General features: G+C 43.2%; 1 protein-coding gene across 1 annotated transcript in view; it reads right to left on the minus strand.

Annotated features, from left to right (window-relative positions):
• RRAS2 (related RAS viral (r-ras) oncogene homolog 2) overlaps positions 1-13923 on the minus strand; it is a 74214-nt gene that overhangs the window by 41160 nt on the left and 19131 nt on the right. The window contains exons 2-6 of the mRNA XM_009994278.1: positions 9229-9350; positions 5406-5519; positions 4950-5115; positions 4666-4870; positions 247-446 (exon numbers count right to left, since the gene is read on the minus strand). Of these exons, the coding sequence (XP_009992580.1) occupies positions 247-446; positions 4666-4870; positions 4950-5115; positions 5406-5519; positions 9229-9350 (807 nt within the window). The remainder of the gene's footprint in view (positions 1-246; positions 447-4665; positions 4871-4949; positions 5116-5405; positions 5520-9228; positions 9351-13923) is intronic.

Genomic DNA, 13923 nt, shown 5'->3' on the forward strand with positions numbered 1-13923 from the left:
GGGGGGGGACGGGAATTGCTGCCCCTCCGTTCAGCCGCTGAGCCAAGGCACAGAGGGGGTTAAAGCCAAAGCTGTAGGAGAGTGTCAAGAACACATTCACCAGGAGGGAAAAGGGGGGAAAAAGCAGAGACTTTAGCCCTTCCCCGCGCCTCATCAGGTCTTTGCGGTGCCCACGCACGTGAATGGGTTTCCTACGTGTTCAGGTGGTTCGGCGCGAGGCCACCCGCTCCCCCGAGTGTCACCCACCCGCTCCCCCGAGTGTCACCCACCCTCGGGTGTCACAGGCGCATATTCGTCCTTTTCTGTACACGGGCAGAGCGCTCTGCCCGCGGGCTGCGCTCCCTTGTTCTGCTGCCTCTGCCGGAGACAGGCTTCGGGGCTGACCTGCCTTTTTTTGGTCATGTTTCTGGACGTCCAGAACACTTGGCAGGTGGCCATCGCACATACTACAAAAAGAAAAATAAAAGAAAAAAAAAAGCAAAAAAAAAAAGCAGATATTACCCTTTCAGGTAATTCCTTCTTCCCTTCCTCTCCCTCACCCCTTTCAGGAAAAATAATAATAATAAAAGATAGAGAATTCTGGGGAGGCAGGGACAGCAATCCAGGTAGTTTTCTGCTTATTCACCCAAGAAATCCAGACTTTCTGCATTTGACTCACATTTTAGCTCTGCAGCAGCTGAGCTGAGGGTCCTGCATGCAGGAGCCTCCTCCCCTGTACAGACCTGGTTACACACTGGCTGCCTGATGCAGTGACTCACTGGGAAATAACACTGTGTGGAGCTAATTAAGAACTGACACGATACCATATATATACATGGAGCCGATCAACGATGTACCTGTCATTTACCATTTCCTAATTTGCCATGCTGAACTTTGCAGTTCTTGCACTGGCTTTCCCTGCTTGAGAAAGCAAAACTGTAAAACCCAAACCAACTTAACAACAGTTTTCAACTCTCCTTCTGGCAAGAGGCAGGAAACGAACCAGTGTCTCATGACTTAATGGGGTAGTAACTGTATGAGAGGGAGACGAGGGGAAGCACTTTGCCACAGGGATTCACAACTGTATTTTGAAAGAGGAATGACAGGACTCAGGCACCCTTGGTTTGGTATTTTCCTGTAGTGACAAGCCACTTTTTCACATCCATGTCCTCATTGCCCTGGCTGATCAGAAATAAGGAACAAGTCACACAGGAGAGAGCACATAGTCTAATATTTTCCAGTTTGGAAAAGAGATAAGTGAGTGGGAAATAGAACAGAGGTTGGTGAAATCTTAAGCAGCACAGAGAAGTTGAACAGAGAAAGCCTCAAAATAGGAGAACTAAGGGACATCCAGTAATAGTATGAAGAAACAAGTTTGAACAACAACACAAAAAAATACATTGTTTTCTGCAGACACAATCACGGAACTGGAGGTTGCTGCCACAAGGGGCTGTGGAGGCCAAAGCTGCATCTGGGTGACAAAAGGTTACATGAAATCACAGAGCATAAAGCAGCGACTAAGCACAGCCAGACTCAAAGTTTCTAAAACATCGTCAGCCTGAAAGCTGGGGTTGGCTGGGAGAAAGGAGCTACTTCCACATGTCCTGGTTCTGGTGCTCTCACCTAGGAATCTCTAGTGGCCACTAGCAAGATCAGGAACCAGTGTGTCTTAGACAAGTCATCTCTTCTAATTATTGTGTTCTCTAGCTTAAGAAAAAACGAAGTGCAAACTATGATGAAACGAAAACAGCAATTTAACTGGTGCTACTTTATCAAGTATTGGGTGTTTCTTTAATAAATGTACAGTTACAATCTCATAGTTGGCTATTAGTACAGGAAGCAGTTAACCACAGGGTCAGGAATGGCACTGACAGAAAAGCAGATGAGTTCTAAGAACACACTAATCTCTCTGCAAACCATTGCAACAGGATATGTGATGGCTTCTTTTAAAGGCAGAAAACCAAACATGCCTTTTTCCTTATCTTTTTTTAGGTTTCAGTTTCACTGTACATCCTTTTAAATAGCTTTTCTCACAGATGTGGCTACCCAATCTTGTGAATTCCACAAGAAAATCTCAGGGTTTTTTTTAAACAACACCAACAGATATGATATAGGCTTAAAACATTTAGCACAATCATCCATTATTTTTAAAAAAGACTCTTATTACAGAAAAGTGTTGCTGTTAAAATTTTTGCATCTGTTAGTTTTGGTAATGAAATCCAGTTTCATAATACAGGGATATTTTTGCAAAGCACCAGGTAAGACAAAGCACCACAAAAGACAAACATCAATTCTTGAAGAGCTTTTTTTTTTTTTTTTCCCCTTGTTTTTTTTACCCCCTCTTTTTTTTTTTTCTTTTTTTTTTTTTTTTATATGTTTATAACTGTATCCAAAGATCCCAAGAAGAATTGTCTTCTCTTTGTTGGATAAGCATAGGTAGAGGGATTGAGTCTCAAGGTTAGAGATGTTATAATCTAAAATCTTGGGTGTTTCAAAAATCTATGCATAATAGTAATTTGATATATGGAAACAGTTGCCTTGTACTCCCTGTGCTATAAAGGGACAGAAGCTGGACCCTTCAGAGGGAGGTACCAAGGCAGAACCAGCCCTGGAATGGCCAGTCTCTACTCCCTGCACTCTGAGCCCTGGCCAGGATGTGGCACCTTGTCTTCCATCACCAGCAGCTCTTGTTGTGAGCCTTGGTGTCAGGAGAAAAGGGGTTTAGATGTGAATAAACACATGCCAGGTTTCATTGTTTCAAGACCAGCTAACCTAAGAAAGGCTGAGTGATGAGGTGCCTGGAAGGGGAGGACAAGAAACTTGTGACTGGTGCGAAGCAACAGGGGAAGATGATTCAAAAGTGGGTTTGTATGGCCCATGCAGTCAGGCAAATAATTTTTGCAGCACCAGTTTGCATACAGGGTTTCATAACAGAGGGTTAAGTTTTGATTAAACGTCTGGGAAAGAAAGTACAGTTTTTAGAACCATTGCATGGAAAGAAGCTGCGTCATTTCAGGTCTAGCCTGAATATGCATATTTAAAAAGAGACAAAATCAAGAATGACATCCAGATGGCAAGCTTAAAAGAAAGAGCACCATAATGCTTTATATAATGACAGGAAAAAAACATTTCAGGAAGTGCTTGGGGAAAGATCCAGAACTTTATTTTACATTGGCAGCCTGGCAAAGATGTGGGTTTGGAAGGTTAGAAGACGTGTATGCAGTAAGTGACGTATTGAAAGTTAAAAGTGCTCTCTGAGAACATAATAGCTTATTTAAAAGAAAACTTGTTCACCGGCTTATCAAAGAAAAAAGCTGCAAAATCTTTGGGACATGAGTCAGCATGGGAAGTAACTTTAATACTGAGTTATCCCACTCATTTAGGATTATATGGGTACCCAGAGGTGGCAGTTGTTTAGTTACCCTGCTCAAACCGGCCTTAAACATTACGACAGCACTGTGTGGATATCATGACCTAAGGAGATCCATGTGCTGCAATTCCCACCAAGAACTCCACTTCTGACTGTAAGAACATGAGTCCAACCCAGGTTACTCAAAGCCATAAATCAAGATACTTGAGAGAAAAAATATAAACAATTTGATTTTCCTTGAGATAAGAATGCATGACACAATTCAGAATAAAATGGGCAATATATTTTCCTGTGTTTAAAAAATGTGAACTATTTGTTACACTTAGAATGAGCACTTAGAAACCAAAAGGAAAGATAAGCCATTTCTCCTCTGACATATTTACCAGTTTCTATCCGAGTAAGAAGCAAAACTGTTTTCAGCCAAGTAGCTACAGCTTTTTATAAGTGTTAATCTATTTTTGTGTCTACCTATTCCAGTAAAGGAGTCTGTAGTAAACACTTCAAAACATGTCATTTTATCTGAGACTTGAAATTGATCTACAAAAGAAAAATAAGAAGTCCGTCTCTTTTTTCTTTTGCTGTATTTTGTAAGAAAGGCTTGTCAATTTTTGTTTACTATTATGATTACTTCAGCCATTTAGATGTGTTTATACCCAGCAGCAATTACAAAATAATAACATTCCAAGAGAAAAGAGTAAAATAAACTGTGTAGGAACAGGATTTTTAGACAAGATTGCTTAAGTTTATGATGGTATATGTTTTCCCTAACACTTATATAACTGCACCGAGCAATTAACATGTGGGTGAAGTTATTCATTTTTTAGAGGATGCACCAGATTCAGTTATTTAGTGAGTAGGTCAGGTTGTGCACAACCAGGCATTCAGGCAATCCTCCAGAAAACAAGGAATCCAGTCGTGATTATTGTTTTTTTCCACCTATATTTAGAAGTTACATATTTATATATATTTTACGTATGTATGTATTTATTTTTATATTTTGTGATATTGCTAGGATGAAAAAGAAGCAGGAAAGAAATCCAAACTAGTACCTTTTAGGCCTTCGCCATAAACCCTAAAAATGTGAAAGCGAGCCCAAAAGAAATTTTATCCACAAATAGCCACTAATTTACTTCTTGAAAGAAGACCCTTATTCACTTGGAAAGGAGACTACTATTTCTGGTCTCTGGTTGTGATACACAGCAGAAGCAAGCTCAGGACATTTGGCATTTCCCTACTGTTCAGTGCAAGGGCTCTGTGGAGCAGAATGCCCATGACCGTGCTGCGTCGTGAAGCCTTCAACCCCTTAGACCACAAACCTCTTTCCATCTACTGAGGTCAACACTGGCCTGTCTTCCTCGCAGTATGGGAGTACACCAGAACATTCCCAGAGGTTTGTTTGTGCCCCCAGCAGAGAGCTGCCTGAGACCATCACAGGGGTCTCCATAGCATCTTCCAAGACCTGTCTCTGGGCTGAAGACCTTGCTGGCCAGGGAGCCCCCAGCATCCCAGAGGAGCCTGTGCCTGAGGAAAAGCAGAGTTTCCCAATGCAGGGGGCACACTGAGTGCTGTCTCTCCGGAGCAGGTAGCTGCCATGCAGCACCAGAACATGCCCCCAAGTGAGAGGGCTGCTGTGGTGTCCTGCAACTGCCAACTTGCTGCAGTGAGCCCGTGGGTGGCAAGTTCAGGGTTGAGAGCTGAGGTAACACCTGCAGCTCTCTGTCCCCATGCTCATCTTGGTGTGCATGCCCAATGGCAGCAAATGCCACCTGCATGAGAGCAGTTTGGGGGATTTTCAACCTAACAGGCTTACATTCACACCCCGGTGAGCTGCCCCTCTCCATGTCACACTGTGGGAGAGCCCCCTCCAGCCCGACGGTGCCCTGCAATCAAATTCACTTTGCCCACCGCCTCGGCAGTCTGGGGAGGCTCCAGAGAGGAATGAGCCAGCAGTGCTGTGAAAGACAATCCTGTGTCTCTCTGGAGCAGGTAGCTGCCATGCAGCACCAGAACATGCCCCCAAGTGAGAGGGCTGCTGTGCAGTCCTGCAACTGCCAACTTGCTGCAGTGAGCCCGTGGGTGGCAAGTTCAGGGTTGAGAGCTGAGGTAACACCTGCAGCTCTCTGTCCCCATGCTCATCTTGGTGTGCATGCCCAATGGCAGCAAATGCCACCTGCATGAGAGCAGTTTGGGGGATTTTCAACCTAACAGGCTTACATTCACACCCCGGTGAGCTGCCCCTCTCCATGTCACACTGTGGGAGAGCTCCCTCCAGCCCGATGGTGCCCTGCAACCAAATTCACTTTGCCCACCGCCTCGGCAGTCTGGGGAGGCTCCAGAGAGGAATGAGCCAGCAGTGCTGTGAAAGACAATCCTGCAAACCACAGCTGGATTTCCTAGGCCAGAAAAAGAGCTACCTTAATGCATGCACACAAGCCTTCCTGTACCACAGTTCAATCAGAATCTCTGCCCCACACAAGACGCAGAAACCAGGGCTTTTTTTGCTTCACTGCCAAAAAGCAAGATGCTTCTTGTTTCCTTTCCTTTTTTTTACAGAATGTAAGAAACTTCTTATTTTCCCCTAATGTACATAAGCCTATTTGCTTTCTTGCATTGATGTTTCCACAGAGCAAGGAGAGAGAGGTAGGATGACAAAAAGATAGTGATGCCTGGATATCCAAAACAGCCTTTGAATCTCAAGCCTGGGAACAGCCAGATTTTCACATGCCTTTTGGTCATGCATGACCCTGCTGCCCCAAAGTGGAAAGACAGTTAGCTTTTACTCCCTGCCTCAAGAAAACTCTGCCACCTTTTACAAAACCTGTGAGTTTGTGGACACATCTCAGTTGGCTTCTGTTGGTTTCCTGGAGCTGGTGAGACAGTGCAGGCAAGAGAGCTGCGTTTCCACCCCTCACACAAATCTCCCACACTGGTACTGCTCTTCTAGAGCCTCTTAACTGTGATAGCTTTGAATAGAGAAAGAGTGAGAAATTACTTGGATGGATTTGAACAAAAGAGCTGGACCTGACTTTTGTCATAAAGTTCAGTGTGAGCACTCTCAGGGGCATTGGTGGTTTCCCTCCACACTTTATGGAAGAATGGTGACAATTCAGGAGATTGAAGAGGAGAAATACATTTAAAAAGGAGAAAAGGAAGAGCAGGGAATCATGGATCAATCACCCAAAGAAGTAAAACTATTAAAATTAAACTATTTGTAAATACCTGAAAGAAAACAAGGAGGTAACTGACAACCAATATGCTTTTCTCCAAGAACAAATTTTGTGAAATCAAAATATTTTTCTCCTATGATCCAGTAATAGGCATTTGAGTAGGAGGAAGCAATGTGCATTCTATACCTTGATTTTAGTCAAGCTTCTGATACTGTCTTCCATGATATGCTTATAAACAGGCTAATTCTCTGTGTTTTGTTATATGGCAGCACTAAAGGAGTGGGGCACTGGACTTGGTGATTCAGTGACAAAACTGAGGGTAGTACCACACTAGTATCCAGAAGCCCTGACCCAATCTAGTCTTATTAAATATTTCAATAATAACTTGGATGATGAAACAAGAAAGCCCGTGCCCTACATTTTCAGAAGCTGCATGATGAAAGAGAAAAACCAGGATTCTGAATGGCCACAAGAATTAAAGAAAAGTTTTTAAAAGAGAAAATGCAATTCAGAAACAACACGTGCTTTGTTCTGTATGTAGAGAAGAATTTGCTAGTTATTTGATTGCAGTTTGGTATATTAGAACAGAAAGGGGAAAAAAAATTGCCTTCCCCTCCCCCTGGTGCCTTCCCTCACTTCTTAGTATTGTACAACACCTCAGCTTGAACTCCTTCTTTTTACTTTATGCTTTCATTAATATCCTTCCTTCCATTATATTTCTCTGGCTAGCTTACACTGTATGTAATTTCTATCATAAATGCTTGTATTATCATTTTAGTATAACTCCTTCGTATGATGACCTACATTTCATGTTCTGCATGTTTCCTTCTTATGTTGAGATCAAAGGAGAGCTAATGATTGAGGCATTCTGGTTTAACTGAAATTCCTGTCCTCCTTTTGCATGGAAGTGGTGTGTGCTTGTGCTTCACAGCATTTCTTTAGCAAAATGCCAACTCCATTATTGCCAATAAACTCACTTTATGTAAGGCCACTTGCTTGCAGCCCCATTTCTATTTCCCTTTATCCTTCATGACCTATTCCCATGGATTAATTTTCTGATGTAGTTTTTTCTAGAATTCATTGTCCCAGTATTTCTCTGCCTCAGATGGATGAGAGAGCTCTCTGGTGAATTCTGAGAATTCTAAATCCACACAGGAGCAAAACGCACTCAGAATCATGTACTGAAATGCATGACCTTGAAATAGCATAGTTCCATAGCACAGATGGAGTTTACCAGATGTCTGAAACTATGAAATTATGAGTTTTAAAAGATTTGGTACTTTTGAGTGGTTAAAACAACTGAGATTGCAGTATAGAGTAGAGATACTAGAAGTATATTGAAACAAGCACATTTACATATGGATCCATGCTTTTGATGCCCAAACTAGTTTACCTACCCTGCCTCTACAGTGTGCACTTACCTGTGCAATGTAGGTACATCCTGAGGACAGTGGAAGGTTTGTCCTTTGTTTATACAAAATGTGAGGTTCTTCCTTGAACCATCAGAACTGGTCTGATGGCCATAAACCCTCTGATGGTACCTGTCCAACGATTGGTTCTTCAAGTTGTCACGTTTTGATCTCTTGATGCTGACTGAAATGACTGAAAATCTGTATCATGTGGGATTGACATCTAGCCAGAAGAGTGGTCCTTCAAAACACTCACATAGTCTTTTATATTTCCCGTGCTAAAAAATGGGGCAGTAAGGATTCTTTGCCTAGGTGATACCTTAAAACAGTACTGCTGTTAGTAGTGGAGTAGGTACTGCAAGGTCCTACTGGTACAGAGTTTCAGATACATAGATTATTCTTTCTCTGGCTAAAAGCTGCTTAGGACATTAATATCTTCCGAGGAGATATTTTCCCTGTCTCCCCTGACTTTTCCATGCATCTTATCACCAAAATACCATGTTTCTTCATACTTCCAAGATGCTCTAACAGTTGGGGCTTTCCTTACTATTTTGGTCGACTTTAGCTACTGGCCACAGTAGCCTATTAAGCATAACAGGGCATCTCTACTCCTAGTAAAGAAAGGACAGGCTAGCCTGTCTGCTCCCAAATGTCACAGCTTCCTGAAATCACTGCCCTTGCTTAGTGAAATGATGTTTTCTCAGTCTATATCAATTAGCCTCAGCACTGTCATTTCATCACGTAAGGGTTAGTTGCGGGTGAAAGAGAGGTTTCAGCAGTTCATTTCCTGTGGACATGAGAATTGAGAAGCCAATGTAAAAACCCTGTAAAATATGTCTTTTTCTCCTCTCTACCATTCTTCCCATTTTTTCTTCTACAGGCAACACCTTGTTGGTAAATTCTCTCTCTACTGATTTTCTCTGCTGGTCTTGTCCTCAGATTCCTCCACCAAGTCCTGTAGCTGAACAGTCTCATCACACCCCCTGTACATCTCAACACAGGATGAACAATGAAGTCACCTCCCTTTCCACCCTCTTCCCGTCACTGACAGGCTAAGGAACCCCTTCTCAGGACACAGGGTGTTCTGATGTACCACTGAAGACTAGCTCACACCAGGAAGGGTGCTTTTCCAAAACTCAACAGACTGACACTATCCAAGTGGAATTGTTGTCTTCTGGCTTACCTCAGTTAGGTATTGGCAAATAGGAGTGTAAGGAGAATTGCTGGAGGTGAGAAAATAGGCTGTTTCAGAGTTTCAACAATTCCTCTTCCTCTCCTTTTCCTCCAGCCACAATCAACATACCTCAAGGAATCTGTAGGCGTAGCAAAATATCTTCTGTTTGGCTCCAGAGGCGCTGGAGGTTTTTGGTTCAAAGGCGATGTTAGCAGACTTTGGGAAACCCACTGTGTTTTGACCAGTGAGGCCTATTGCCAAGAAGAAAAGCACTTTTTCAAATATGTGAAATTAATTTGTACTGAGATTTTGGCTGAGGCATTAACATTTAATTTTTCATATTCGTACAAGTTGGTTTTTACCACCAATTTACAGAACCAGTATTAGTGGATCAGATTGGTGGATTCTGTACCAACATGTCGTAAGATCCAGTTTCTGCCACATGGAAATAACTGTCTAAATAGACAAGAGAAATATTCTTATCCCATTTGCAGACAAGGCATTCAAGCATGAACACGCTAAGGAATATGCCTGGGGATATGCAGAAAGTCTGCATCAATCAAGTGAGCCACACTGGGGAATAAACAGCACCAGCACTTTACTTGCTCCTCCTCCAGACACCCTGTATCTTCCTTTAAATCAACCTATTCGTTCACCAGCAGCAGCACCACAGGTGAAGAAGCTGTTGACATAGGTTTTGTTTTTATTGTCATTTTTTACGAACATGAGAAGAAGGGACTGAAGTCAATATGAATCAATGAGATAAATTAATTAATTTTAATGATGTATATTTAAAAAAATATAATTTTTTTTATGCTCTGAAATCACAGAAAATCTCAAGCTATCTAAAAAGCAAAAATGAACCTACCAATTGAAGAATGAGGAAATTAAGGTAAAAGCAAACAGGCCAGCTTGTTAACAAGTGCATGATAAACAGACAATTTACTGAAAAAGAGACTTTTCAGCTATTTCCATGACATGTTGTTGCCACTTGAAATGTGGTGCCTTCTGGTGCTGTCTCAGAATATCTGGCAGAACATGTTGTATGTAATCAGATGCTATTTTTTCAATGCATACTTTAAAAAAAAAATCTGTCTTCTCTGATAAGCATTGGGGCAAGACAAATGTTCTACTTGCTAAATAATTTCCTTCAGAAAAATTGAACACATCTCTAGGATTTTCTGTAACCAGCAACTCCGACTCCCATTTTTAAAAGTCTGTAACACAATAAACCAGAATTTTTAAGATGCTTTGGCTCTGTATCAAATCTTCTATTAAGGGAAATTATATATATGAAAGTAGTAAGCACACAAAAACAAGAATGGAACAAATGGTAATAATAATTAAACCTACCATTAAATATAAATGTATCTATCCACTGAGGAGCTTACACTGTGACCCCACTGAAATGTGGGCATTCATCACTCACTGAATACACTCCTGTGCTTATAATGGCACTTCCCTTTATTACCTTTTGCTAACCAGTAACATTCCAGCAAACTTCTACCCAACCAAATAATTTCTTGGTTCTCTATGTAGAAGTTGTGTGGGGATGTGTTCCAAAAGCATTGGCAAGGCTAGAGCCTGACTTTAACCAGCAATGTTTTAAAAAAGCAAAGGACAAGGAAAGGGGTGAAAATGAAAATCAGCAGAGACAATGCTAAATAACACATTCTGTGGTGATGAGAGCACTTGTAAGATATCTCACCCTGAGGTCAGCACACCTTCCCTGGCTGTGGCAGAGCTTGTGCAGGAAACCAGCAACTTATTCTCACATTATCACATTGGCAGGGAGCTGCGCAGGGAAGCACAGCAACTGACCTGCAGTTCTGCTGGGTTCTGGCACCAAGTCTAGTGCATAAGATTTGCACTTCTTTAAAACAGCTTATAAGACACAAGTAAATATTTGTGCACTTGGCTCCCCACAAATGAAAACGTTTAAGTTCTCACTTGAGCACTGCCTGCTAACAAGAAAGGCAGTGGAATAGGAGTGGATCAGGAGATGAAAATCCCCAGTACCAAGGTCCTTACAACAGTGGTATGCATTCCTGTGCCAGTTGGGATAAGGTGCAGTCTGATTTCCTGGACTGAAAACCATGACGTTCAAAGCTCTGCCTTCCTTCAAGTTGTCTTTCCTCCTTCCACATCTCACCTCAGCCATCCTCTCTGGTACAAGGCCTCCCATGCACAAGCTTCTTGCTTCTGATCATATTCCTGCCTCACTTGCTCCTTGTCCTGTTACAGGTAACACCATAGGCCTACTCTTCAGACTACATATTAGAAATACAGTGAGTATTTTTAAGATAGGTTCATAATAAGTTCATAGAGCTCAATGGACAGAAGCATAATGATAGGCTTCCTAATGTAGTCACAGCAGTTCCTCTAGGAGGACATCCAGAACAATCTGGCTTTTCCTGGAAAACCCTTGGCCTGGGGAAGAAAATAAAGGCATTGAGTTTCTGAAAGTCTTCATCTCTAGCTCAGACCAATGAGTCAACCATCAGCAAGCTGCAAAACTTCACATTGAACCCTGCTAGCACCACCATCTCACTGCCACTTGCACTGCATGGTGGTTGCCTCTCACAGTGACCTCTGAGTGCCGCTCACCAGCAGCCCAGCAGGCTGTGGTAGACAAACCCAAAATGGGCAAAGTCATGATGAAAGATCCTGAGGCCATCCTCCAAACTTCCTTAGTGTCTGCACGAGTCAGTCACTGACAAGGCCCATTCTGCCATCCAGTGCCTGTCCCAGAGAAGCTGCAGCTGCTTAACTCACAAGAGCTACCACTCAGCTGCCAGTAGGGCTTGATGGACTCACCAACACAGATTTACAGACATCCTGGCAGGCTTCAGTAGTGAACCCTCATGATATCTGTGCTTTCCCCACCTCCAGCATCAAGTTCAAAGGGGATGCTGAAATCTTCTTTCCAAGTAGGATCATTCAGAGCATAAACTGGAAAAGGCTGAAGCCCTTCTGTGCTGCTGGGTGATGCAGTCGTGCCCACGCAGCGCTGGAGGACGGGGCTGGTTTAACCACATGCTGTGAGAGGCTGTGAGTGGCATGTGCTTTGTGCCTTGACTGCAATATGGCAGGTCCTGACTGACAGATTAGAAACAAATGGGCAAACTGCACAAGCTGCACAAATCAGTGCAGCCCTGATGGCTGCTGTGTCCTACACAGCTTCTGCATGGACTTGGCTGAGCCTTTCCATCTGGACCACGAGAACAATTTCTTCAGCAGCCTTATGCCCATCTTCTGCAGTCTGTGAGTAGCTGGAGAAGCCAGATGACCCCCTACATCTGACCATGCCTTCATGAATGGGATGAACTGAGCAGGTTAGGGTGGAGTCCAATTAACTGTACTTGATTTTGCTATCTCATTATGTTTCCTAGAGGAGGGGTTTACGTTTGCCTGCTTTACCCACTCACTGCTCAGGGGACCTCAATATGCAGATCATGGTTACTCCCTGTCTGCCCTGGCCATCTATTACTTTTTTGACCTTCTGAGCATTCTGGCATGCAGCTATGACTGCTGCCTCCACAATCCCCAGGAAACATCACAGGCTAAGGGTGATCTGTTTTGCTGGAGAAAAATGCAGCTGACAGACCAGCAGCTATGCCATGCAGCTCAGGGAAAGGAGGAGGGAGGGTGAGGGGAAATTTGCTTGCTGTCTGCTTCTTGGGAGATGGTGGAGAGAGGAGGACATGGAACAAGACTGTGTAAGCATCTCATATGGATGGGGGACAGAAGCTTGCTAAGGGCTAGAAATGTGGTGGAATCAGCTGGTTGGATCCTGCAGAACAAAAAAGGCACCCTTTCACCAGGGAAACCTTCTCCCCCCATTCATAGTGACACAAGAACTTCTGTCTTGACCTGTTTTCTCTATATATCTCTAGAGAAATTGGTCATTTTCCCTGTACCTAGGCTTTTGGCCAAAATTCACGAAGTGGCCATGCCTTCTGCACCTCATGAAAGGCCACCTGCACCCAAGATGTTGTGCCTCTTGCTTTTCTGCAGGGGAGGTGCCCTGATGGTTCACCATGTAGTCCTACTGCCATTTTTTGTCCTTTCAGCCTACACCTAAAGAAGTCCCTGAAAAGATGGACACATAGCAGACATTTCTCTTCCTTGTGCTCCATTAACTGGCCTACTTGGCATTTGTGAGCATAACTCAGTGGCTCTAGAGGCAGCCAGAAACTCTGCTAGCAGAAGCTGCCACTTACATTCCCTCCCAGTTGCCCCACAAAAGAAACTCGTAGAAAAGCAGACACTTACTCAGGCTGGAATAAGAAGTACTGGCACAAGGGATGGGTGATGCAAGCTGCAGCTAGGAATGGGCTGAAAAGCTTTCCTGGTTTTGTTTTCTCTGAGGGACTCTGTGGGGTCTAGAAACAGGATCCAAAGGACACCTTCTCCTTATGACTCTCCTGCATCATCTGTCCAGAGCATGGATGTCCAAACAAGTGGCTGATTTAGTGGTGCACTCCTACTCAAATATCTGTTCAGCTGCCATGACACCACTCTGCATGGTTCTTTCCTCGGGTCTTCAAGGACACAGACACCTTGAACTTGTTCTCATTACCAGCTGACAATTCCTGATAGTGCTGCAATGCCATTTCCTTCAAGCTCTATTGTTGTTCTGTGCTGGGTTTCTTGGGAGAAGATCGATGTTGCCAAAATAACAATAAAAAAAGATATAAAAGAGATAGGTGCTTCAGCAGCAGAATATACAGCAAGCAAAGCAGGGAAAAGATTAAGAAGGGAAAGTCTTAGGGAAGGTGAAGAAGTGAGTTGCAAAGGTCAGAGGGCTAACAGTCAGCAGGA

The sequence above is a fragment of the Chaetura pelagica genome, unplaced genomic scaffold (genome assembly GCF_000747805.2).
Source record: "Chaetura pelagica isolate M959 unplaced genomic scaffold, ChaPel_1.0 scaffold153, whole genome shotgun sequence".
NCBI lineage: Eukaryota > Metazoa > Chordata > Aves > Apodiformes > Apodidae > Chaetura > Chaetura pelagica.